General features: G+C 45.9%; 1 protein-coding gene across 1 annotated transcript; it reads left to right on the top strand.

The window, feature by feature from the left end:
• The first annotated feature begins 4,376 nt into the window (after positions 1–4,376).
• Slc28a2 (solute carrier family 28 member 2) lies at positions 4,377–26,982 on the top strand. The gene is made up of 19 exons (XM_038331378.2): positions 4,377–4,457; positions 4,561–4,631; positions 10,495–10,512; positions 10,696–10,787; positions 11,446–11,629; positions 14,167–14,308; positions 15,485–15,598; positions 15,889–15,966; positions 16,356–16,436; positions 16,845–16,925; positions 19,665–19,790; positions 19,873–20,003; positions 20,365–20,533; positions 20,702–20,899; positions 21,440–21,521; positions 22,681–22,779; positions 22,976–23,087; positions 25,365–25,476; positions 26,824–26,982. The coding sequence occupies exons 1-19, from the start codon at positions 4,377–4,379 to the stop codon at positions 26,980–26,982; spliced, it is 2,130 nt and encodes a 709-aa protein (XP_038187306.2).
• Positions 26,983–27,663: the final 681 nt, after the last annotated feature.

The following is a 27,663-nucleotide window of genomic DNA, read 5'->3' as shown; positions in this document are numbered from 1 at the left end:
CCTGGAGGAGTGATCTACACCTTAAGGTCTCGGAGATCTGGGCCATTTATCGCCTTGTCTTTCTGGGTTGTAGCTTCCCGCTGGCTGACTTTAATCACAGACCTGCTAAAGGCCCTCCTGCACTGCAGACATAATCTTCCTTGCCTCCACTGTGGAGAAGGAATCCAAAGACCCTTTATCAGTCCAGGCCAACCGCTTCTCCTAACACTGTTGTTACTTTCTTAGCCCACTGACTCAAGACCATCGGGAACCCAAAGTGGCTAAGGAGGACTCTTTCAGTTCACTGGGTGTCTACTGTTCCTCCTGGGAGAAGCATGCCCCCCTTTTGGAGCCAAGACTCTAAGGCCAGCAGAGCATAAGCTCCCAGGAACAAGAAACAAAATCTGGCTGATGGCTCACTGGGGATAACCATGAGACGTACTGTTCCCATTTCCACGTCTTGATCCCTGGATCTTTGAATCCTGGCTATAGAAGAAACAGTATCATACCCTGGACACAGATTCAAGGCATTTATGTGGGAGTAATTATGTAAATCCCAGGAAACTAGAAATGATTCCGTGCAAAGAGGGGAAAGGCGTCTTCAGCGGAAGCGGAATGTATGTGATATGAAAATGGAAAGAGGAAAGCTGGGCGTGAAGAGGCATAAGGAGCTGTGGCAGGAAAAGGAGTCAGCCAGAAATAAAGATGCTTGAAAACACCACAAGACAACATGACGCTTGATAAGCCGACAAAAATAATAGTTTGAATAGAGGTAACTTATGTAGGTAGAACACGCTGATCCCAGAAGTCACAAGTTATTTAACAAAAGCCCGTGTCAGGGATGCCATACCTCCCTATGGGTTGTTTCTCAGTGAGTCCCGTGGGAGGGGCACAAAACATGCCAGGGCTGCTGTTTGCTCACAGTACTAGATAGTCAGACCAGATTGATGAAGAAGCCCCATTCCTTGACCACAACACATAGAAAAATCAAGCTAGAATGTGGCTAAAAAAATTCTTCCTTTCTGACTGTCTCTCATAGAGCAGAAGGTGCTACACAGAATGTGGGGACCTGGGGGGAGATTGTTATCCACGGTCTTAGTTGTGGACCTGTGTGCAACAATACTGACTAGTCCAACAGCGGTAGGGGAGAGCCAACAGCCATCTGATAGGATTTGTTGTTAACCGACAGGAAGGAATTCACATTCAAAAGCCTGTGGTTAGGGAAGCTGTGTTTCCTAATGGGGAAGTCCTGCTGCTCAATAGACATGATGTTCCCATCAAACTGCCTTTCTAAGCAGAAGCAGCTTTAAAGAGCTGTTTGTGTCCGTAAGACGGTAGTTATCAGTTTTGGTCCATGGATTTTCAGAGGCAGTGGTGACTGAAGAAATACAGCCGATCAAAATACTTTGAATAAACGAGACATGGATGTAGCCCTGTACAGGACTCAGTGACTATCACAGAAAAGAGGGCGGAAAACAGCCCAAGAGCTGGAGGAAGGGAGGCAGAGAGGATGATGACTTCTGGGCATGATGTGACTCAACGGTCATTACAAAACACTCTTGGACTCCAGACAGTGAGGATTACGCAGACAAGATATGCATGACATTAGGCTTGTCCGCTCAACACGAGGGAAGGAGAGAGACTTGAGGAGTCCCACCCTTGCCTGAAACTTTATTTACAGCAGCTAGTGGTTGCTAGGGAAAGGAGACACATTTTCTTCAGGTATAGTCACGGGTAAGGTGCCCACAATCCTGTAAAGAAACCCTCGTGAGATTTCGCTGGGTCACAGAAGGAGAAACTGAGACCTGGAAGTAGGAGAGGGCCTAGTTTGGAAAAGAAAGAGTGTTAGTGGGAGAGGAGGGAGGTGGGGGAGAAGAGAGCTGAATATGATCGACTTACATTATGCACATGTATGAAAATGTCAGAATGACTTCCATCATTATATGTAATTAGTATAGGCTAGTAAGAACTTATCCCCAGATCCCCCTGGAAAAGACACGGTTATATAGCCAGCTAGGTGGCAGCAGCCTGGAATGCTGAGGTTCTCCCGCAGGTTTAAATATGCTCAATTCAGTGCCCAGTATACAGTTTCTCCTGTCACTCATGGTTCACTGGTCCAGGAGGGAGACGTGGAAATGGAAAGAACACCTCATCCCCAGTGAGCTACCAGCCAAACGTTTGCTTTTATTCCCTCTAGCTTGGGCTCTGCTGGCCTAGAAGTCTTGGTTCCAGAAAAGGGAGTGCCCAGGAGGCCCAGGAGAAATTCCACTGAGCTGGAAGCTAAGACTTGTCCGCAGCCACTCGGAGTTCCCAACGCCCTGCAGTCAACAGGCTGAAAAGAAGGAACACTATAGACAGGAGGGGCGATTGACCCAGACCAAAGGGAAATTGGACTGTTTCTCCGCTGTGGAGGTAAGGAAGAGCCTATCAAATGCAAGAGACGAGCCTTGTGATTAACGTCAATGGGAAGCTACAACAACTCAACCCAGGAAGGAACCAATCAGTCAACCCTGTCAACCCAGACCTTTCAAGAGTGTATGGGTCCCTCCTCCAGGTGAAGAACCAAGACCGGCTGAGGTGCTGGCTGAAGGTGGAGGGACTATGGAATGGGTTGTGGAAGACAGTTATAAACCCCAGGTAAGGAAGGGAGGGGCCTGCTACAGAAATGGGGATTGCTATTGCCATGAAGTGTTTCTCTCCAAATTTTGTCAAGAATATGTTTAAATATACAGGCACATATATTAAACAAACATTTGTGGGTTTTCCCCTTTCTGTTCCTTTACCCTGTACTGTAATGACTGAAATAATATCAGTAATTAAATGCAATTAAATTTATATTGGCCTAGTTAAGCTGTAGGATACTAAAAGACCATGCATTCCTCATGGCATCTTGCCACTTATTCCGAGGGAAGGACGGCACATTTTCAGTGGTGCGTGAGATAAGTATATCATCTTAGGCAGAATCAGGACCTTGTACTCATCTGAAAATGCACAGCTAAAGGAATGGTTTGATTAACCCAACGGTAGTGATATTTTATTTGTGTTTTAACAAATAAAGCTTGCCTGAAGATCGGAGTGCAGAGTTAAGCCACTAGAGGCCAGGGAGTGGCGGCACACACCTTTAATCCCTGGACTCGGGAAACAGTGGCAGAGGCATCTCTGTTAATTCAAGGTCATCCTGGGCTACCTGAGATTGATCCAGTCTAAAAGAGAAACAGAGCCCACACAAAGGTGATCCCAGCATTGAGGATCCCATGCCTTTAATGCCAGCACTAGAGAGGTGGAGATGGGAGTGGTATGCTGGGTGAATAGAGGATATAAGGTGGGAGGATACAGGAGCTCAGAGCAATCCCAGGATGCCGTCTGAACATTGGTAGGGGCAAAATGTCTCTCTAGTGACTGGCTACATGGCTTCTCTGATCCTTCAGCTTTCACCTGCCACTATTGGACTTTAGGTTTTATTTATTAAGACCAATTAGAATTTGGGCTACACCCAACTGAGAAGCACACTTCCAAGAAGCCCCTCCCCTAGAGTGGGCGGCACTTGCGGGTGGTAATCGCCTAAAGAGAAGGAAGTCTGAGGGGAAAAGTGCTGTTTGCTTGCCTGCCTTCACTTCCTGCTGGGGAGAGCCCTGGTCTCTATGACTGCTGTCCTTCTCCACTGACACCAGGGTCCAGCGTCTCCAGCATCCCATGTGGACTGGAGACCAGTAGTTCTGCAGGACGCTCCAGGCACCAGATTTGGAACTGACGAGTTAACTGGCTTGAGCAGCTTCCAGGTTCTAGCCATTGTCACACTGGACTGGACTGTGCAGACCCACCCAGCACATTGTAAGTTACTCTAGAAAACCTTCTTTTCCACATATACATTCTATTGGTTCTCTTCTTTAGAGAATCTTACCACATGCAGTCTGCTTATCTGTCTTCTCTTCCCAGAAATCCCTGGCCCATGGGGCTTCATCAGCTGTCATTTTCCTTCTCTTTCCTAGCTCAGTGGGGCCTGCTCCAGGAAAAAGATAAAGAGCATTACTAAATGGACCTTGAATTGAGAAACTAAATGGGTTATATTTCAACCCAGGTCCTGGGACCCCGGGAGGCTCACCAATTCATTCCAGTTCTTCCTGCCCTTAATTGCTCTTCTGTCTTCTTGCCCCTTCTTCCACAACCATTTATAACAAGAAATCAAATTCTACCTTTCATTATTTATTATATTAGTCTGCTCCCAATTTTTCCAGTCCTTATTCTTAATGGAAGCAGCTGACTTTTTAAAAGAATTTTAGTCTTGTGTTTTCTGAGAGGATCTGGCCTTAAAAACTCTCCCTCGCCCCACTAGACAGAACAAAAAAATCTGCCAGAAATTAGCCCTGAGTTTGTTTTCCAGCTGAGGCTAGCAGAAGATGGAGAAAGCAGGGGGACGAGGATCTGTTTCCCAGACCACTGTGGAGAATGGCATCGAGAACCCAGGGCTGGAACTCATGGTAATTCACATTGTGGGCTGTGGTGTGGCTTTAGCGGCTTTCTTGGTCTGTTGCCTCTCTGAGAGGGCTGCACGGCTGACCTCACCTTTACCTGTGTTTATAGGAAAGAGGAAATCCTGAGCAAAGCAAAAAGACTGGAGTGACAGAGGAACACAGCCGGAAGGATGGCCCTGGGTAAGGATGTTCCAGAGTCCAGTTTAGTTAGCCACCAAGGACCTGGGGGGATGGGAAAGAGAAGTGAGTGAAGCCCATCAAAGCTATTCATTCTCAGACTGCCTAACTCACAGACAAGACCAGGATCACTGCACGATCCCACATGTATGTGTCTGTATTTTGTAGAACTAACTGAAGCGTCAGTTCACGACAATGACGAGCCGTCAGTGTCAGCCTAGGTGACTTTAAAAAAAAAATAGCGACATCAGCAATAACAGTAACAGTGGCTGACATTTATTGAGTATTATTATGTGTAATTTTGTGTAATTAGTTTAATTTTCATAACAGGAAAGTACTAATTTTAATTCTTTTGTCTAAACTAGAGCACTGTGACTTAGGAACAATCCTACACATATCAATTAAAACAAAACAAAGCAAAATAAATCTCTCTGAGGCCAGGACTTGTGGTGCACACTTTTAATCCCAGCACTCGGGAGGCAGAGGTAGACTGATTTCTATGAGTTTGAGGCCAAAGTTCTAGACCTGCTAAGGCTGCATAGTGGGACCCTGTCCAGGACAAAACAAAAAGCCCATCTCTGCCATGACCAAAAAACTTTTCTGGAATGCTCAGATTTAGGGGCAGGAGAAAGACACCTACAGGTGCAGAGACAAAAGGCCTTTCTATGGAGCCTGAAGGAAGATGGAGATGTGGGTGGTACAGGAAAAGCCCGATGTGTGAAGCCACAGTCCAAGGTGCTGTGCGCGCGGGAGCTGAGGAGGGAGTGGTGGCGAAGGATGCTTGAATCTGAACATGGACCTGCTGTCGGAGCTAAAGTCACAGGGAAGTTTGGGCCAAATTGCTCAGATGGAAGCTACGTTCCGTGGCATGAAAGGCCAGGAACTGATATGCGTGCTGAGAACAGAATCCTGGATAGTTGATGAAGGGAGTGTAAGTCCAAAGATGTTCTGGAATGAAAGATTATTTTTGTTGGTTGGTTTCCTAAAAATTGATTAACTCAGTGACATCTTCTCCTTTTAATTGCCTTATGTTCTACAATCTCTACAATTTGCTTTATATAATTTATTATTTTTGTATTTATTTATTTAGTTTTGAAACAGAGTCTCTGTAGCATAGAACTCCTCACAATCATTAGGAAACTGAGGCTGGCATTGACTCGCTGGTCCTCGTTCCACCTCCGAAGTGCTAGAATTACAGGCCTGCATCATCATATCCTGGTTAATCTACAATTTTTTATATAAAATATCTATATACATTTACACATATTTTATATTTCAATGTATTTTTCTACTTTTTTGGTATTTTGAAAAAGGGTTTTCTATGTAACAGCCCTGGCTGTCCTGGAACTCACTATGTAGACCAGGCTGGCCTCAAACTCAGAGATCCTCCTGCCTCTGTCCCCAGAGTACTGGGATTAAAGGTGTGTGCCCCCACGCTCAGCTGCTTTTCTGCGTCTAAAAAACATTCATTTTTATTTTACGTTTATGAGTGTTTTGTCTGCCAGTATGTATGCCCATCACATGTGTGCAATGCCCAAGGCAGCCAGAGGAGGGCACTAAATTCCCTGCACCTGTGGATATTAGGATCCAAATCTGTGTCCTCTGGAAGAGCAGCTAGTGTTCTCTTCCCCCAACCTGAGTGGGAGAATAGTCTGGGCAATACAGTAAGAGCCACTTTAGTTTGTAGACTGTATAGTCTCTGTTGTATTTATTCAACTCTACCACTTTAGTGAGAAAGAAGCCACAGGTAATGATAAACAAATGGGCACGGACATGTTCTAAGAAAAATGTAGTGATATTTTATTTATGTTTTAATAAATAAAGCTTGCCTGAAGATCAGAGCGCAAAGTTAGCCACACTAGTCAGCCATACAGGCCAGGCAGTAGTGGCAGACACCTTTAATCCCAGCAGCCACACTAGTTAGCCACAGAGGCCAGGTGGTGGTGGTGCACACTTTTAATCCCAGTACTAGAGTAGAATATAAGGCGGAAGGAGACAGGAGCTCAGGTCTCAGTCTACAGTCACACTTTATTAAAACATAAATAAAATATAAACTCTACAAACTAAAATGTTTACCGCTTTGTCCTTCACCAAAAACTACTCCAACTGCCCATCTCACTTGGTAGGTAAGAAAATATATTTATAACATCCGTGTCTAAACTTTGCTCAAAGAGAAAAAGATAGTTATTTTCAGAAAGAGGATCTTACTATATTGCCCAGACTAATCTCCCACCCAGTAAGACCAGAACTCACCCTCCTGCCTCAGCCTCCGATGAATGGGTTGATAGACACGCACCATTATACCAGCAAGAGATTCCACTCTTATGCATTGAACAGCCTGCATAGAATCCCAGCCCACAGGAGGTTGAGGGAAGAGAGCAGCTGTAAATCCAACTCATCCTCTTGTTCCTTAATTATTCACATAGCACCTATAGTCTTGCTTGCAAAAGAAATATTCTCAAGGGCCCCGCCTGAAGTTGACGTGGAGCGTAGTCATGAGTTAGAACAGCTTCCCTGGGAAGACTCCACCGCCTACCAGAACAAATGCTACCTCCAACTTGGACAGAGGAGAGTTCTGGAAGGAAGAAGTTGAGGCTAGGTTGGAAAACCCACTGTATACATTCTTCTTACCAGTCAGTCAGTCTGTCTGTCTGTATCAGGACATTCTTATTCTGTCGCCAGGCTGGCCTCATGCTGCCTTTTCCTGACAGGTTTTCCCCAGGCTTTCCAGTCCCTCCTTGGCTTTCCACAGTGTTTATTAAGGTCTGTTTGTTTTGGAGACTCAGTTTCCTGTGCGGCTACATCATGCAGCTCTTGAGCTCAGAACTAGTTGTGTGCAGAACTTGGATTGTGGAAAAGTGGGAAGGTGGTGATGGCTTTGTGGTTAGGAAGACAGGGACAAAGTCTTCTGTCTGGGACTGATTTCTTAGAGTATGCCCCCTCTTGTTTTGTAGTAGCTTTGTCCAACTGATATTGAATTGGGTGTAAAATGAGACTTTGACCTTTGAAAGACTCTGGTCCCCTGTGCTAGGCGAGCCTCACACTTCGTTCACACCACCAGCTGATTGTGAGTTGACTCCTCCATTTCCTTGTCTTTCCTCCTCCAAGCCGGACTAACAAAGACTCAGGCAGGGCCACACTGTCTTCTGTCACTGGAGCTGGATTCTCTGAAAGCTCCCTCAAGCTTCCCACACTAATAGCTAAAGGAAGAGTTCCAGGTTCTAGCAGTTACCGAGGCTCCGTCTCTCTCAGCTGGGAGAGTTTCTACATCTCGCAAGTAGGTAACTAAGAAAATTCATGAGTGTCTTTGCCGCTGGATCTGGTGATCACTAAAGCCATGTTTAGCTAGTGCTTCTGATCGTGCTTACCTGTTTCTTTTCCACGTATCACTTGGGGATGCGGGCAGTAAGCATGTGAGGAGGTTGTCTTTAGTCAGTGCCCAGAAAGTCTCCCGTAACAGACACTTGGAGGCAGAGGCAGAGCATCCATGTTCACTCTCCTGTGGTTAAACATCTCAGCTCAGTTCCTAGCCATTGCACAGTTATTAAGACTAAAACTGGATCATTGTGTGAAGAGCTTGGTGCTGTTACCGAGATGCTGGGCCAGGCAAGATTCAGAGCACACAGACACTTGCCCACGTGCTTCTGTGAACTGCTCGATGAGTTTAAAAGGCTGAAAGAAAAAACCTTTTCTTGTTTGCTTTGGAGCATTTCTCATTCTTAGTCCATCCTCACTGTTTGGTTTGTTCATCTATTTGTTTCTTTTCCAAGGCAGGGTTTGTCTGTGTCGCCCTGGCTGTCCTGGAACTCACTCTGCAGACCAGGCTAGGTTCAAACACAGAGATCCGCCTGCCTCTGCTTGCTGAGTACTGGGATTAAAGGCGTGTGCTACCACCTACTGGCTCGTTTGTTTTCTTTTTAGTACCAGAGGCTCAGTTCTAACCTGGTGTTCTAGGATTTCATTGTTCATGGGCTTCGTGGAGAGTTTTAAGTTCTGGAGCAGGCACTGAAATGGTCCCCAAGAAATGGTGAAGAGGTGAGGGCAGAAGCCCTAAGCCTGTGATTTCTGTTTGCTCTTAGACCAGTACATGGAGCATCCTATTTTGCTGTGCCTTTGCTCAACTGCTATTTAATTGGGCATGGTCTTGAGCCATCTTCACCTTGTGTCCTAGGAAACCAGGTGGCATATTTAAACTAGAATAACCAGAGAGAGTTTGCTCATCAAGAGGCTGTTATGTGCAAACAAGGCATAATGACACATATGTCTGAAAATACCATAATGAAACCCGATCCTGATAGGAGAAAATTAAGGAAACAAAAACAAAAGAGTGGCTGGAGAGATGACGCAGAGGGTAAGAGTGTGTGCTGCTCCTTTAGAACCCAGGCTCAGTTCTTAGCACCCACATCTGATGGCTCACAACTCCCTGTGACCCCAGGTCTTCTGGCCTCTGTGTGCACAGCCCCTACCCCCACAAATATACACAGAAGAACAAATAAACAAAAGAACGCGGACATTTGAAAATGGTATAAAGTGGAGCAGAACCATGGGGAAGGAGAGTACGAGATCTAAGGTTTGAAACAGTGAACACGCTCTGTTCCTAGACCAGAAGGGGTATGTATGGCGCAAGAGAACCTGGTAGGATAGTCAGATCAAAATCCCTCCCTACTTATGTGTGGACCTCAGCCGTTCTGTACCTATATAGCCTATGAGGGTCCCATGGGCAGAACCCCACTAGATAAGCCAAAGGGTTTGTTGTCCAGTGATGTAGTCCTCACAGACTGAACTTCTAGGCCTCTAGCAGGGTGTGTGGACCTGGAGGAGTAAACCAAAGACCTGGTGCTCGTGGAAGTCTAGGGTTAAAATCAAGGGCATTGCTTGATGTGCCTTGTGAATGACGTTCCTAAGGTAACAGTGCCTTTGGATACTGACATTGTAAACAAACTTCCTGTCCACCGCTTTCTCCACTAATGGAGAGTGGCAGAGGTCTCGAGATCCCAACATCCTCCGGAGGAGGTAGGCTTAGACAATTCAGGGTTGATGAGGATAGTTTGCCTTCCTCTTTGACTTTCCGGTACCTGAGATGTAGCTGAGAATGTACACCCTGCTCAGTTAAGCCAGGGTTGGACTCCCTGCAGAAGAGAGGAGGATAGAGGCAGAAACGAAGAAGGAAGGATATAGGGGCAACAGGCATGATAGTTTCAATCTCAAATTAGATGGGAGAGGCAACAATAGCGAAGGAACCCAGAATTGTGTGCATCAAGACCCCAGATCATTTAGGTAGCGGCTGGTTCCATCCCTGGCTGAGCACCATACCTTAGCACCACAGTCACAGGGGACACTTTGGGCTGGGCTCCTTTTCTTTGTTGAAAGTGGAATCGTTTTGCTCACGTGGCTTCAATATGCTAAGAACCCTTAGGAATGGCAAAGGGAGGTGACCCTAGGGTCAGATAAGGTGCAGTCTTTAGATTCGAAAGCTACTCCTTACAACCTCTGTGACCTTGGGAAATTTACTCAGCTTCCCTGGCTTTCAGGCTGTAAGAACAACCTTGGGGCTCTTAGAGGAACCCTGTTAGGATTTGTAGAGTTCTTTGAGCCCACACACATGGAAAACACGATACAAAGCAATCTTGAATAGTTCTTGCTGGGCATCTTCTCTCAGACCTGTCGTCATAGAGACTCTTGAAGCTGGCTTGTTTTCTCTCCTATCTGCCAATGTACGCACAACTACAAAGGCTTTGTGTGGTTTTGGGGTGCTATGGTAGAATGGCCTCTAAGAAGGCCAGGTTGAATATGAAAGCTGAGCGACACCTGTCCCTAGGAAAAACACATGATTAGTGTCCACTTCTGTGGTAGAAAATTACCGAAGATGTAGTAGCTACTCCAGGCTGAGCAGGGCCATTCTGACCTATGTACAGACACAAGTTTTGAGGTGGCCTTTGGGGCCTGGTTGGAACACTATCGAACACAGGCCAGCTGAGCTCTTAACTCTGCCTTGGGCTATCCTAGGTCTGAGAACCGCACAAACAGGAGGAAGTAATTCTCAGGTTTTAATGTGGTTTCTCATCAGGAGGAAGCTGCAGCCTTTCACCAAAGTGAGACACTTCTTTAAAAGACATGCTGCGTTATTCAAGAAGATCCTGCTCGGTCTCTTGTGTTTAGGTGAGATCATGAGAATTCATGGAGGGGAGAACCACAAACATTTCTAGAACTGTTAACTTGTGTCAAGATTTCATATGTTTTATATATATATATATATATGTGTGTGTGTGTGTGTGTGTGTGTGTGTGTGTATTCTCTTTTTTTAGTGCTTAGGTTTGAATCAGGGCACAAGTCTGTAATCTTTATGAAAGATGCCTGTTATACATAACTTATTTACTGGTTTATAATCAAAATTAGCGCTATACATTATTTTTGAAAGTCAGAAAACCTTGTTTATAGCATGTTGTCAGTGACATGTGGAGCTTTGATTTGAAGCAGCTGGGATAATGAGATCAAAAATTGTCCGTGGGGGTGAGTCTGGATGCACCTAGAAAAGCACCTTGTAGCTCTTCCTCCTTGAGGCAGCCTCCTTTACATGGCTTTGCTCAAGAGAAAAGGTTTATCATTTGACATTTCAACATAGCTGGGGGATAAAAACCCAAGAGATGTCCGGTTTCCAAAGAGCCTAACAGTGGCTGTTGGCCAAATCTAAGGGAGAGAGTGAGGACAGCAGCTACAATAGAAGGCAGCAAGTCTTCGCCGGGAGCAGAGAGGCTTGGTGCGGGGCTCTGTGGAAGCTCAGCCTTGCTGGCTCTCACTCTTCACGTTCTCTCTGTAGCGTATGCCGCCTACTTCCTGGCAGCTTGCATCCTCAACTTCCAGAGGGCACTGGCATTATTCGTCCTCACCTGTCTTGTCTTCTTCATCCTGGCTTGCCACTTTCTGAAGAAAAGCTTCGGTAAAAAATTAATGAGCTGTCTGAAGCCCTTGAAAAACAGCCGCCTGAGGCTTTGGGTGAAGTGGTAAGTGCGTCAATCACCTTCTGTTTCTGCTCACGGAACACTTAGGAACAATGTGCGGGAGAGACGCTTCCGGCTCCCAGTTTCAGAGGCTTAGCCTAAGCTCTCCTAGCCCCGTCCGTGTTGGCTGGTGATGGGGCAGAATGTCATGGTGGGAAGTGAACCAGTGAAGCAAAGCCTGCTCACACCGTGGAGGCCAGGAGGCAAGAGATCAGGAAGGCAAGGGACCTGGGACAAGGTGTAACCTATGAGGTCATGTCCCCAGTGACCAATTTTCTTCAATTGGGCCCCACCTCCAATGGCTCCCGCCCCCTTCGAGAAGTCCTGTTAATTGTGAACGTATCAATGAATGAACTCACTGACGAGATAGGAGCCCTCTCGTTGCCTCCTTTCCCCTCTTCCTTTCTCTTCTTTTTCTTTTTGTGGGACAAAGTCTCTAGTCCAAGCTGGTCTCAGAATTCTCTATGTAGCCAAGGATGACTTTGAACTTCTGATCCTCCTGCCTCTACCTCTTGAATGCTAGGATTACAGGCATGCGCTAACACACTCAGTTTGTGGAGGGCTGGGGATTGAACCCATGGCCTTGTGCATCCTAGGCAAGCCTTCTACCAACTGAGCATCATCGCCGCCTCATTGAACATTTTAACATTTTGACAGTTCCTGAGAGGGCTCCAGGCTCTTACCTACACGAAGACAAAACATAGAGACCACAGAGCCACGGGCCTTCAAGCCACAAAGCCCAGTTTCTCACAGCCTTGGGTCAGTATTGCTGGCGCAGAAGGGACTCCATCCAGATCAGGGAGGAGTTTCAGTCTGGAATCCCAGGAGCCTATGACAAAGGGAGAAAGCCTGCACTCGTCTTTAATGGAGGGGTCAGAGCGGACGCTTGCAGTTACGCTAAGCTACCATCCAAGTTGCTTCTCTCTTGCCTATGTTCTGTCCTCCTCCCTTCTAGTCCTCCAGAGCCCCCTACCTGCTTTTATAGTTTGCAACTTCTTAGCTCATGGTTCTCAACCTTCCTAACACTGTGACCCCTTAATACAGCTCCTCATGCTGTGGTGACCCCAACCGTGAAATTATTTTCCTTGCTACTTCATAACTGTAATCTTGCTACTGTTAAGAGTCGCAATGTAAATATCTGATATATGACCTCAAAGGGGTCATGACCCCCAGGTTGAGAACCATTGTTTTAGCATCTACAAACTTGATCATCAGCATAACTGAACTGGGTTCTGAAGTAGCTACAGCCAATCTGTCTATGCCATGTCCATGTGTGTTGACCGTAGGCCAGACTGTCTAGAAAGTTTTTCTTTTCCCTCTCTCCAATGAATGCACAGAAAATGGTGTTCAACAGTGATAATTTGGAGAAAGAACAGATTACCATTGAAGTTTTGTATCACTGATTTATTTGACAGTGTGTGGGAGGAGAAGCCAACGTGGGTTTATTCATCAAATAAGCTTTCGGAAGCCAACTTTATTCACTCTGAGGGAGGCGTGTAGAAAAGAGCTGTGGATTTCTGTCGGGTTCTGCAGTTCTTTGCTGCACTGCGCTGGAGGTGTCTCAGGGGGTCATGTGCTTCTTTCTGTTTCTTTTCATCTCTCATCTCCTTTCCAATTCTCTTCACTTAGGTTTGGGGAAATTCGTCTGTTGCTTTGTTTGTTTCTGTGTTTGTTTGTCTTCGAGAAAGGAGATGTAATGTAAGCCAGGTTGGCTTCACACTAACCGTGAGGCAGAGGACTTTAATCTCCTGCAGTTTTACTTTATGTGTATGAGTGTTTTGCCTGAATGCATATGTGTACCACATGTGTGCCTGGTGACCACTGTGTTCTGAGGAGGACATCAGATGATCCCTTGGGACCGGGGTTACATGGTTAGTGAGCCACTGTGTGGGAGTGGGAATCGAACCTGAGTCCTCTGCAAGAACAATTATTCTTGGCTGCTGAGCCAATTCTCTAATTCCAATCTTAAAACCTAATCCTCCTGCCTCTACTCCCTAAGGCTTGCACTATCATGACTGGATCCTTATTTTTTGTGGTCTGCTGGGGATTGGATCGAGAGTTTTATACATTCTAGGAAAGTGTTCTGCTAAGCTACATCCTAAGTAACTGGAATATGTTTGGTGCATGTAAAGATCATACATCCATACATGGCTTATTTAATTCTCACCCTTGGAGTGGTTAAAAATTGAGTAGCCATCATACGGGACAAGTGCATTCTCTTTTTCTGTTTTTAGTGTTTTGATTTAATCATTGGAAGCATCTTCAGGGATGAACCTTTATATTGAATTTTATTGATATGGCTATATGAGAAAAAAGAAGTCATGTGATTTGTCTAATTATATTAGACACTTACTTCCATAAATTAGGAGCGAACAGAAGCTAGGTAACTACCAGATGATTTTCAAGGTCCGTCTCTATCTAATCAAGAGTAAGCTGTTAAGTTATTTCCCTGACCCTCAGACCAAGCTTCCTGTCTGTCAGAGGGTTCTTGGTTGCTCGTTCACTGAGTTGGTGACATAGCTCTGGCATTCCACTTTCAGGGTGTTCATAGGAGCCTCTGTGGTCGGCCTTATCCTGTGGCTGGCTCTCGACACGGCTCAAAGGCCCGAGCAGCTGATCTCCTTTGCAGGAATCTGTATGTTCATTCTCGTCCTCTTTGTCTGCTCCAAACACCACAGCGCGGTGAGTTGGGGGTCGTTGGGTGGGCATAGCAACAACAAGGGCTGGTAGAAATGACAAAAGCTATGTGTCAGGTAGTCATGATGAAGACCTAGAACCAAGTAACAACTCCTGGAATTTTCCTCCGACAGTCTTATTCCTAAGAGAAGTTGGGACACTTTTAGAGACTCTAGGCCTGTCAATTGTTATTGTGGTATATATGGATCTAGCCAGCACTAGGGGAAAAATAAAAGAAAATATAAAGAAGGAAAGAAAGAAAAGAAAATATGACAGAATCATATTTTGGCACTGTGCAATAAGACATTTGTGGAAGCTATTATATACATGTGTCATTAATATCATGTAATTTATTTTAAAAACCTGTATGGGGATACTGTCTCTTTGCACAATGTCACCCTATTTTTTCTTTCTTTCTTTTTTTTTTTTTAAATATTTATTTATTTATTATGTATACAATATTCTGTCTGTGTGTATGTCTGCAGGCCAGAAGAGGGCACCAGACCTCATTACAGATGGTTGTGAGCCACCATGTGGTTGCTGGGAATTGAACTCAGGACCTTTGGAAGAGCAGGCAATGCTCTTAACCACTGAGCCATCTCTCCAGCCCACCCTATTTTTTCTTACCGGTCTCCCTGTTCCCTATGCCATTGTCTTGGGGTACTATTTCTGTGATGAAACACCATGACCAAAAGCAGCTTGGGAAGGAAAGGGTTTATGTGGCTTGTACTCACACATTGTGGAAGGAAGTCAGGGCAGGAACTCAAACAGGGCAGGAACCTGGACACAGGAGCTGATGCAGAGGCCATGGAGGGGAGCTGCTTACTGGCTTGCTCCTCATGCCTTGTTCAGTTTGCTTTCTTACAGAACCTAGAACCACCTACCCGGTAATGGCACTACCCACAAAGGGCTGTGCTCTTCCACATCAATCATTGCTTAAGAAAATGCCCTACAGACTTCCTACAGCCCAGTCTTGTGGAGGCAGTTCCACAGCTGAGGTTCCTTCCCCTTAGATGACATTAGTTTGGCTCAGGTTGACATAAAGCTAGCCGGATCAGCTGTTTACCCCAGACTGACTGTTAGCACCCTCACCTAGCTCCACTCACAGGACACAGTTGAACCAGGCAAGAGACAAGTAAAAGTTTTGGAACTCATTCTGGGCTATTTTCTTCCTCATCCCAGGTATGCTGGAGGACGGTGTTTTGGGGCCTGGGCCTTCAGTTCATCTTTGGGATTTTGGTCATCAGAACTGAACCCGGATTTAATGCGTTCCAGTGGCTGGGAGATCAGATCCAGGTACGGAGAATTGAATGTCAGGTTTTCATGCCTCTGGAACCCAGAGAATGTAGATTTGAGGGGAGCATGAGGCTGTTGGGCTCTGTCTTCATGGCAGTGTTGGGGAATCTGGTTAGGTAAAGAGAGACCGTGATAGGGTCCAGGTGAGAATACAAGAGAAGACTTGCTGAGTCTGTCATTTCATGACCAACTCTTGGGACATGGCCTGCCCACGGGGGTCACACCTGAGGCAGATCACAGCTTTCTCTGCGTCCTGCCTGTCCTAATTCCCTTATTTCCCCCCACTTCAGATTTTCCTGGCTTACACTGTGGAAGGCTCCAGTTTTGTTTTCGGTGATGCCCTGGTCCAAAACGTTTTTGCTTTTCAGGTAATACCTATTTTGTGTGCAGGAATGCAAATGTCAGTTAAAGGATGAGGGTAAAGCAGATGCTGCTATGTGTGTTCACGAGGTCAGATAGTCTCTTTCCCAATTTGACCCTAGAAGGGAGTCCATTCTTTTCCCATGAGCCTTACCAGGGATCATGTTGATTGAAAGGCAGCTTAGGGAGAAGTTTGGGAAATGGAATATCCTATGCTTTCGTACTGATAGATAGGCTTACAGGTTTGCAGAACAGTTTGAGTTTATTTCTAAACTACCTTGTATTAGATGCCCCGGAAATGCCCAGAGCTTAATTTAGAGGCATAGAAGAGCTTGCTTGTGACATGCATAGCACATGCAGTATAATCTCTCATCTGTTACCACCATTCTCTTTGCAGTCTTTGCCAATCATTATTTTCTTTGGATGTGTGATGTCTATTCTTTACTATCTGGGCCTCGTGCAATGGGTGGTTCAGAAGGTAAGTCCACGAAAGGACCGTCAGCTTGGACCAGTCAGGGGAATGAGTGATGCTAATACTTTCTTTGGGAAAAGTGTTCCTACGTGGGACATGGAGTCAGAATCAATGTGAAAAGGTCCCACCCCTCTTAAGCATCTTGATATCAAATGATTACCCAGCTTGGGATAGGCTAGGACATAACATAGTGAAAAACTGGTCTGGACCGCACTTACATCCTGGGTGTGATGTGCATGACCTAGAAGTCCCAGGGCCCGAGTTCTGGTTAATATGTTCTGTCATTCTGCCACACTATTTCCCTAGCTCCCGGGTTCCTTATGAGGAAATGGAGTAGGGGGAGGGCCTTTGCTGGGCATTAGCCAAGATTCCTCCTACTGTAGATGGGTGATTTAGGAGTCTGGATTCTTCTAGATTGCCTGGTTTCTGCAAGTCACCATGGGCACCACTGCTGCCGAGACCCTGGCTGTGGCAGGAAATATCTTTGTGGGAATGGTGAGTACCTTGGGGCCTTCTGTTTTTCTTTCTTCTCGAGAACTGAGAACTTGCCAGAAAACAAATTCAGAAAAAAGAGGCTTTGCTCCCACCTCCTTCCTTTCTTTTTTTTCTGAAACAGAATCTCAATGTAGCCCAGGCTGACCTCATAGTCACCGTGTAGTTGAGGATGGCCTTAAATTCCTGATCCCCCTGCCTCTGCCTCCCGGGTGCTGGGAGTATAAGCACGTGTCACCACACAGCTTGAAAAACACGCAAAGTCCAAGAAATGAAGAATGTTGGTCCCTTATGGAAGAAACCTCAGAGGGTCAAGGAGAACGTAGTTCAGTACTTTCAGCCCTGATGCCTAATACACAGTCTGAACACACTCTCTAGAAGGTGCTGAGTCACTTTCCAGCTTCTTACACAGGAATATAGGTGAAAATCTCCATCCATAACTTATCCTGGGACTTCGGGAGCAATGGGATGTTTGAGCTGCTTTCTGGTTTCTTGGTGTAACTCCCTGTGATCCCTGTTTTCTGAGGTCTCTGAGAAGGCAATGGCTTGTCTTGATCAGGACTAACAGGGCTCTTTTCCCACAGGACTTTCTTAGTGCATCCATCTGTGTGGGATTTTAATAAGTCTTTCTCTGTACTATCAGCCCCAAATAATGACACAGAGACTTATTATTAATTATGAAAGCATGGCCTTAGCTTAGGCTTGCTTTTAACTAGCTCTTTTTTTGTTTGTTTTATTTTGTTTTTTGTCTATTTTTGTTTTTTGAGATAAGGTTTCTCTGTGTAACAGTCTTAGCTGTCCTGGGACTAGCTCTTGTAGATTAGGGTGGCCTTGAACTCACCTGCTTACCTCTGTCACTAGAGTGCTGGGATTAAAGGTGTGCACCACACCGCCTGGCTCTTATCACTTAAATTAACCCATTTTTATTAATATATATTTTGTCACGTATCACACAGCCTGCTTCTTCTGTGTCTCCTCATGTCTCTCTCGCACCTATATTCTTTCTCCTTCCTCTCTCTCTCTCTGCCTGGAAGTTCCGCCTTATACCTCCTGCCTAGCTATTGGCTGTTCAGCTCTTTATTAAATGAATCTCAGCACCTACATCTTCACACAGTGTACAAATATCCCACAACATGAAATAAAAGTGGTGTTTGTGTGGAATAGGTGTCCTTCCCTATTGCTGTGATAAAATATCCTGAGGAAAAAACCCAGCATATTAAGAGAGAAATAACTTATTTCTGCCTAACGGTTTGAGAGGACAGAACTTGTTGGGAAGATCTTGGTGACCGGAACTCAAGGCAGTTGATTACATTGCATCCAGTCAGGAAGCAGAGAATGATGTTTGTGCTCAGCTAGCTTTCTTGTTAATGCCGTCCAGAAGCCTAGGGAATGGTACTACCCACTGATAGAGTGGGTCTTCCCACGTCAGCTAACCCCATTAAAGTAGTTTCTCACAGGATAATCCAATCAAGGTAATCTGCAAGGCATTCCTAGAGTCTCATGATGGAGGACTCTCATTGGTTAATAAAGAAACTGCCTTGGCTTTTTGATAGGGCAGGATTTAGATAGGTGGAGTAGACAGAACAGGATGCTGGGAGTGAGGCAGATGCTTCGGGCAATCGCCATGCCTCTTCTTTCTGGGTCAGACATGATGGAGCCAGCCGCCAGGTCAGACATGCTGAATCTTTCCCATTAAGACACCACTCGTGGTGTTACACAGATTATTAAATATGGGCCAGGCAGTGTTTAAAAGAATACAGTTTATGTGTTGTTATTTCGGGGCATAAGCTAGCCAGGCGGCCGGGAGCTGGGCAGCAGGAACACAGTCCGCTGCTCCTCACTATAGTCTCATCTCCTGGAAGAGTCTATCAATTGTTGAGAACCAGTATTAGCCATTACAGGGCTAACTACCTGCTGCTGACTGACCAAATCAACATCAGGGACAGTTGTTGTTCAAATGGGCAAGAAGTTAACATTGAAGTCTTTTTCTTCCAAAGCCTTAGACTGATTATCTGCTTTTGATTTCAGAGGACTTCTGATTCTTCTATCACAGCCCTCAATTTTTGCTCTAATTATCTACAATCAGCTTTGCATTAATGGTCTTAGTGACTAGGTCCTTTGGCCGTCACTCAGTAAAGGATAAATGACATCCTAGATTGAGGCTAGGTAATTTCCTAGTTGAAAAATGTATTATATTTATTTAATGACAGTGTGTGTGCGCGCGTGTGTGTGTGTGTGTGTGTGTAAGCATTCATGTTCCATGGAACTCATGCAGAGGTCAGAGAAAAACTCATGGCAATCAGTTCTCTTTTTCTACCATGTGGATTCCAGATATGGAACTCAGTTTCTCAGGATGAGCTTTCTTGGGGGCCTGATTCTATTATTTCATAAGGCATTGCTTAGATAAGTTATATTCAGTTCATTTAATGCATGCTTTGTAGACATCTAGTGTGTGGTCAGTAAGTGCACTATATGCCATAATTCACCCAGTAACTGCATGCATTTAGACATGGTAAAGAAAATAAACAAATACCAGTGTCTAGAGTATCTTATAACGTGTTCTAGAAACAGTGAAAACACAGCCAGCAAGAAGATGGTTGGGCCGCTCTGAAGCCTCAGGGCACAGCTTTGGTCCACTGGCTGGAAGGGTGTGCACCGGATGGGTCCACTCCATGCCTGGGATGAGCACTTTAATATGGGGCGTGTGACTTTTGATATGTGACTGTTTCTCTTTGGTTTTAGACGGAGGCACCTCTGCTCATCCGTCCCTACCTTGCAGACATGACCCTCTCTGAAATCCATGCAGTGATGACCGGAGGCTTTGCTACTATAGCAGGCACCGTGCTGGGAGCCTTCATATCCTTTGGGGTGAGGCGCAGTCCCCTTAATCACTCCTGGTGAACCCCAGTTGAGCCCTCGGGTCATGCTAATCCCCCACCTGGCCTTACAGATTGATGCATCCTCCTTGATTTCTGCCTCAGTGATGGCTGCCCCTTGTGCGCTTGCCTTGTCCAAACTGGTATATCCAGAAGTGGAAGAATCCAAGTTCAAGAGCAAGGAGGGAGTGAAGCTGCCCAGTCGGTGAGTCAGGGCAAGTGTCTGATTTGGGGGATGGTAAGGTGGGCTACCTAGAGAGGTCCCGTGGTGGTAGAGACTTCCAGTTTCCCTGAAGGAAGAATGCCATTCTGTGTCTCCTTTTGCTATCTTGACATCAGCTTATCATTTCTGTATTATTTCTATTTAACCTTCCCACCTGGCTTTAGACAATCACTCCATGCCCTTGGCATCAGGCCATCCTGCAATAATATCTCAGTCACTTCAGAGTAATCTCCACTCTTGGAATCACTAAGGAACCTGCTTCATCTCTCACACCTCAGAGGCCATGGTGCTTCTCTTTTCTGAGGAGCTGAGGTAGCATGTATTTTATGCCCAATAACCACAGGGAAGAGAGGAATATCCTGGAAGCTGCAAGCAATGGAGCCACAGACGCCATAGCCCTTGTTGCTAACGTTGCAGCCAACCTGATTGCCTTTTTGGCTGTGTTGGCCTTCATCAATGCAACTCTTTCCTGGCTGGGGGAAATGGTGGATATACATGGACTTAATTTCCAGGTAAGTCTTATATGTGTTGGCCATTTTTTTTCCTGACCCACGCAAGCTAAGAGAAAGCCAGAACAGAAAAGGGAGGTATAGAGAGAGCAGGGCTAAGTCCCCAGCAAGGCTCCTGACCTCTGACCCTTGTCTGCTCTTCTTCCCCTGGGGCTTTCCCCTCTCACTCAGGTCATCTGTTCCTATGTCCTTCGGCCCATGGTTTTCATGATGGGTGTGGAGTGGGCAGACTGTCCACTGGTGGCTGAGATAGTGGGCGTCAAGTTCTTCATAAATGAATTTGTGGCCTATCAACAACTGTCTCAGTACAAGAGCAAGCGTCTCTCTGGGGTAGAAGAGTGGATCAACGGCGAGAAACAATGGATTTCTGTGAGTGGTAATCCAGAGAAGTCACAGAGAGGTTTGGGTCACGCATATCTGAGGGAAAGCCCAACGTTCCACACAGACGTTGGAGGTGCCAGGTATTTCCCAGTGTCCCAGCTTAACCCCAAGACCAGCAGTCTCAGTACTGAGCCTCTGTGTTATTTCTCCTCTGCGCTCTGGCCCAAGTTTGATCTAGAAGATGATTGGCGCCCCCTTACGCTGGAACAGTCCAAGGAGCTCACCGTTTGGATGTTCTGAAGTCCCTTTATTTGCACATTCAAATTGTTGTAAATTGTCTTCTTCACATCTGCTTGGGTCCCTAGGTAATTTTCTCCTTATGTTTAATAACAGCAGTGCCGGGCAAGGAGTCTTGTGGTATTAGCATGTCACGGCAGCTGTTGTAACTCGGGGGCCGTTGCTTTCTGAGCATCTTTTATGGTCCTTTAGAACACTATAAGAAAGAGTTGATGTGCCCCGGAACTTCTACCATGGTTGTGAGACACAGCAAGACTGAATTTATCTACTTGGTTTTTTTTTTCCTCCTAGGTGAAAGCTGAAATTATTGCAACATTTTCGCTCTGTGGATTCGCCAATCTTAGTTCCATAGGAATCACACTGGGAGGCCTGAGTGAGTTGTTAAGTTCTCCCAGGTCCCCAGTAGGCCAGAGAGATCCCAACCTTTGTCCCCTACAAAGTTGAGGCGAGATAGAGAAGCTGACGCAAAGCGAGTGGTCTCTTAGGCCACGCGGAACTCAGAGCTCATGCAGTCAGACTGACTTCCCCCAGCCCCCGTCTTCTCCTTCCTGCTAAGGCACAAAAAGGGTTTATTTTTATTTTCCTTACAAGGGAGACGTTATTAAAATGACATTTCTATCTTACCAACTGCCAAAGGTACTTTCTGAAATTAGGCTACTCAGTAGTTTTATTTTTCACAAAAGCAGTATTTGTATAGGAATCAAAAATGAAAGAAAATGAAAGGAGACAAAAAAAAAACCCAAATAAATAGAACAAGTGAGCATTATACATTGTCGGGCTAAAAGCCCGAGTCCTGGAGTGTAGGAGACGCAGTTCTGATTGCTGGAGAGGAGAGGTTGCTGACCTTGGGTTGCAACTGCAGAAACACCAGGGAGTGGTCCTGGAGGTCAGAGTGGGGAGTGTCTATCAGAGTCCCAAGCACTTGGGAGAGACAAGTTAGAAATGAGTCTTAGAATATGTAAAGAATGTGTGAAAACCACCACTTCTGGCAATCACATTCTCAGGTGCAATTATTAAATTTATTTCATTGCTAGCTGATTAGGTGAAACAGTTTCCTTTTGGTTTATCTTCCCTCTCCTCCTAAATGCCTGTCCACACTGGTTACTTCAGCTGCTGTGATGCTGGAGGCCAGGGTAAGACGGATGCTGCCCTCGCTCGTCCTCTGGCTCACAATGACCCATCTAATTCCAGTCCAAACTTGAGTGTATCTCTCAACTGGCAAATGCCAGGCATCCACCTGCTTGGAACAGCTCAGAGCCTTGCTTAAGTCAGATATATCTTGTGTTGATTCCAGAACCACTGAGGTGAGGGTCAGATATACAATCCTTGACCCAGGAAAGTATGTTTCTAAATTAATAAGTACACACCTCTTACGGCAGCTTTGGCAGCCTTAGGCGGTTGGTATAAGGACAGTGTTCATCTGATGGGTTGTGTTGTTTTTTTTCTTTACATTCTTCTGAATGGGGACCCATGGGTTACCCCTCCTTGTTGTATGGGGAAGACATCCAATTGCTTTCTTTTGTTGCCCATAGCATCGATGATGCCCCAGCGGAAGAGTGACTTGTGCAAGATTGTGGTCAGAGCCCTCTTCACGGGTGCTTGTGTTTCCTTTATCAGTGCCTGCATGGCAGGTAGGTGTCTAAGCGCTGTCTCTGGCAGAGATCACAGCGTCTCTCTCAGAACAGTCACTTAACCAACCACCCGTCCCACAGACGCCTAAGTTACAGTGTTGCCAACTCCCAACCAAACGAGACAGAACTTTGGGAGCCCTATGCCAAATCTTCCTCCTTCGGGTAATTTCATGTAATTCCTATCTCTTTCATTCAGGAATCCTCTACGTCCCCAGGGGAGCTGAAGCTGACTGTGTCTCATTCCTAAGCACAAGTTTCACCAACAGAACCTACGAGACCTACGTGTGCTGCAGAGAGCTTTTCCGCAGGTAGGCGAACACCATAGCTCCTGCTCCCTCCTCCTAACTCCTCTCTTCCTGTGAAGGAAACTTCTGGATTTGGGGAGATGAGAGGTCTTGAGTACAGTCCCGTGGAAGCTGTACTGAGTATATGAGACACAACACGAAAGTTAGTGTGGCCTGCGTCTGTATTCTTTCCTCTTATTATCTTCAGTAGTGGCCCTACTGTGTGTGACAGGTTCTGTTTATCAGTGGTGTGGAGGGGAAGGGAAAGAAGTGTGGCCCCTCTCTTAAGAAGTTACTATATTTATTGTGACTGAAATTAGATAGTTTCTAGGTGATGATTTTGTAATAGTCCTACTTGATAAAATGTGAAGTTTTTTTTTTTTTTCTGATAGAAATGGACCATTAGGCTTGGTGGCCCACACATTTAATCCCAGTACTTGGAAGGCAGATGCAGGTGAATCTCTGTGAGTTTGAGGCCAGCCTGGTCGACAGAGGGAGTTCCAGGAGGGCCAGTGTTGTTATACAGAGAAACCCTGTCTCAAATAACCAAAACCAACCAACCAACCAAACAAACAAACAAAAAACAAAAAGAAAAAGAAAGACCAAGAGATGACAAATTTAAAATTACAAGATGACCTCAGGTGTAGATAGTATAAAGATGATCTCATTTCCTACATTTACTGCAGTCTAGAATTTGAAAAAGACCTGCCATTGAGACAAAGGAACTAGTTTTGGGAAACATAAAAGGAAGGTGTGAGAAATTAGAATATTTGACATTGTCAAAGCTGAAGTTGTGTGTTGGTAGAAGTCTGTAGGGACAGGGGAGGACTTTAGGAAGCCAAGCCTCTTCCAGTCCTGGATACGTTCATTCGGAGGTTCCTGTGTGAACACCATATGAAGTCGCTCACAAGTCAGCTGGAGTCTGGTGCTCCGGGGAGAAGCCAGATCTGGAGTCTGCTTAGGAGGCGATGAGTCTGCGAGTGATCTGTTCACTGTGGTATATTCAGATGAGAGCTGTGTAACAGGTCAAGAAGTAAAGTAAATGACTCGCCAGTGTTTTGTATTATTAGAGGAATTTCTAAGCTGGACAGATTTTAGCCTGGCGTGTATGTTCTCATTGGATTTTCTAAGCCACGTTCTAAGAGTCATGAGCAACGAGAACCTGAAAGAAATGTTTCTGGGGCTGGAGGAGGTGGTTCAGCAGTTAGCGGGCTGCTCTTGCTGAGGACAACAGTTTTATTTCCAGCACACACATTGGGTAGTTTCCAGTCAGCTGCAACTCCAGCTCCAGAAGAGTCTCATGCTTCAGTCCTCTGCAGGCACCCGCTCCCATGCACATACCCACACCCGCAGGCACCCGCTCCCATGCACATACCCACACCTGCAGGCACCCGCTCCCATGCACATACCCACACCCGCCGGCACCCGCTCCCATGCACATACCCACACCCGCGGGCACCCGCTCCCATGCACATACCCACACCCGCGGGCACCCGCTCCCATGCACATACCCACACCCGCGGGCACCCGCTCCCATGCACATACCCACACCCGCGGGCACCCGCTCCCATGCACATACCCACACCCGCAGGCATCTGCTCCCTGGCATGTACCCAAGCTCACACATAGACAGGATTTGAAAAAACTAGCTAACTACATATATATTTCACACACACACACATACACACACACACACACACACACACACACACTTATACATGCAGATGTACCATACGTATGTAGTGATAATAACTGAAGAAAAAGAGGATGTGTTCACTTGAGAGTGGAGGAGAATATGGGCGTGGGTTGAGGGAGTGTAGCTGGGAGGGGTTGGAGGAGGAAAGGGAGGAAGTGATGTAATTCTATTTCTATTTGAATAAAAAATCAAAGAAATTTAAAAGAAAAGTATCTTTGCCTAATTAAGTGATCAATTAAATGTGAGCAGTTTTTCTTTCTCAAGAGGAAAGTGGCCTTAGGTTATCAGCTTATTTTTTTTATTAAATTCAACTCTAGATCATTGATAAGGGATTGATTCTGTCTCAGCTGTTTGGAAATGCTATTTCTAACTGGGCTGAGGTCGGGAGTTGGCCACAGGGCAGACACTGACAGGGTTCTGTGCTAGCATTAACTAAAGCACGAGTAGGAAAATACATTTAAGTGGCTATCATTTCCTGGTTGTGGCTGACAGACCGCTCACAGGTTTGGAGTTCTGTTCTCAGCTACTTGGTAAAACTTGTTGATAGAGGGCGCTGCCTTGTTTGTGTCTGATGCATGCGCATCTCCCTGGCTTTATCGTTTCAGTACGTGGCTGAACGGCACCAATACGCCTTCTTTCTCGGGTCCCTGGGAAGACAAGGAGTTCAGCGCCATGAGTCTCGCTAAGTGCTGTGACCTCTATAGCAACCCTGTCTGTGTATGAGCCAGGGGGAGGGGCATTTCCATGACAGTTCTTATAGAATGGGTTTGTGTTGCCAGACATACACTTACGCTTCGAATTCTACAAGGCCCACACTAAAATCCACAAAGTCAAAGATCTGGGCTCACTGTGGCCCTGTATAAAAATCAGCACCCAACTTTCCACTGGAGTGCCACATACCAGAAAGGAATCGCCTCTTAAGCCAAGCCCCACCCCCCAAGACAAATTATGGTAAGAATGCAGCTAAGGGGGAAAATATTGTAAATGTGGTAAGAGCCAAGGTCCAGGTTCAATCCCTGGCTCGGCCTGGAGTGGGGGGAGTGAGGGAATCAAACGTAGATGCTTAGATTTAATTCGGGAATGGTGGCACACCCATGTGATCTCGTAACTAAGTCCACAGCTAAGGAGGATTGCCTCAGCCTGGGTTACAGAGTGTGGAGACAGTTTCAAAAACACCAAAACCCAAAAGCTTTTCATAAAAGTGCTACAGTCTATGATGTGTCCTTGGGCAGAGATAGAGGTGCGGAGCTGTGTTTCTAAAGTTCTATGTGAAGCGCGTATGAATGTTTAATGATAACTTTTCTGTGTTGTCAGATATTTGTAAACTTGAAAACTCCTTGCCATCTTCATACGGCAGCAGAAATGGTCCCTGTACATAAAATGTTTTTTAAAATAAAGAATTTATTTTATTTTTAAATTATACATGTGTGTCTGTGTGTTTGGTGTCGGAGCCAGAGGCGGCCAGAGGTGTGGGACCACCTGGAGCTGGAGTTACAGGTAGCTGTGCCACCCCTTGTGGGTGCTTGGAAATGAGCTCAGGTCCTCTGTGGGTACATTACACAACTTACCCGCCGAGCCATCTCTCCAGCCCTCTCGGTCTAAACTCTAAGGACTATGCATTTTTAAAGGTCTTTCCTTCGTTTGCCATTCCCCTTTAGTGCCAGCTGTCTGTGCCTCAGGTTTACAAAGGATGCATTAAAAATCACTTTGGACCAGCAAGATGGCTTATGCTGTGGAAGTGCTTGCCTGGTGGCCCGAGTTAGATCCTGCAAGAACTTCTCCGAGCAGAAATGGATAAGGAGCACTTACACCAGCGCCACTTAACGGTCACAGCAACCCCACTGCTCTCCATTTCAACCCCGCACTAAGAAGCCAGGCGTGGTGACGCATGCCTTGGATCTCCGTGAGTTCAAGGCCAAATGGGTCTACATAGTAATTCTCTGAACAGTCAGGGATATCTAAGGAGACCTTGTCTTAAATAACCAGAAGGAAAACTAAAACCAGACACGAAAAAGAGTCTGCTACACTTACGGTCTGGTGTCAGGGTTATGCTGCAAAATCCAGGAGCTGCCCAGTGTTGGCGAGCAGCAGAGGCAGTGCCATAAGCAGCCAGCCATGATTCAACAGAGGTACACAGATCAGCCCTGGGTCACAGAGAGGTTGGCTGTCCGAGAAATTGCAGCGTGTTCTGGTCATTTCAGTAAAAGTCGAAAAGAGAGTTGATTCATCAGTAGGCTAGAGGGCACAAAGGACATCAAGATAGCTAGTCCTTTGTGAAGCTTCTGTGTGGGGGTTCTGGGGATTGGATTCAGGGGTTCAGATCCCATGCTTGCATATCAAGAATGTTACCAAATGACCCATCTCTCCATACCAAGAGTGGCTTTAAAAATTTGTGTGTGTTGCCGGGCGGTGGTGGCGCACGCCTTTAATCCCAGCACTCGGGAGGCAGAGGCAGGCGGATCTCTGTGAGTTCGAGACCAGCCTGGTCTACAAGAGCTAGTTCCAGGACAGGCTCCAAAGCCACAGAGAAACCCTGTCTCGAAAAACCAAAAAAAAAAAAAAAAAATTGTGTGTGTGTGTGTGTGTGTCTGTCTGTCTGTTTGTCTGTCTGTCTGTCTGCTGTCTGGCCAAGTATGCAGGCACAGATGTGATGTCAGAGGACAAGTGTCAGGAGTCAGTTCTGTTCTGCCACCTTGTGGAATCTGGAGGTTGGTCTCAGGTCTTCAGCCTGTGTGCCAGTGTCTCTACCTTTTGGTTCACCTTACCAACCCAATTCTGTCTTTCATTGTCTCTTCCTACACTGCCTCATGCTACCTACCCGTGTATGTGGTCACTCAGTCGCCACACGGAACTATTGAGTTTCCTTAAAAATATATCCTTTCCTCTTAAGTGACCTGTAAACAG

Source organism: Arvicola amphibius, chromosome 5 (genome assembly GCF_903992535.2).
Source record: "Arvicola amphibius chromosome 5, mArvAmp1.2, whole genome shotgun sequence".
In the NCBI taxonomy this organism is placed as follows: domain Eukaryota; kingdom Metazoa; phylum Chordata; class Mammalia; order Rodentia; family Cricetidae; genus Arvicola; species Arvicola amphibius.
Note: the sequence above shows the minus strand (reverse complement) of the source record. Positions and strands in the feature narration are given on the sequence as shown.

Bases quoted from the DNA above. Each gene is read 5' to 3' on its own strand.
- Slc28a2 (XM_038331378.2), top strand. From the start codon at position 4,377: ATGGAGAAAGCAGGGGGACGAGGATCTGTTTCCCAGACCACTGTGGAG. The intron at 16,926-19,664 runs GTGAGTACCTTG...CTTTGGTTTTAG, and splicing joins GAAATATCTTTGTGGGAATG to ACGGAGGCACCTCTGCTCAT. The intron at 20,004-20,364 runs GTGAGTCAGGGC...CAATAACCACAG, and splicing joins GGAGTGAAGCTGCCCAGTCG to GGAAGAGAGGAATATCCTGG.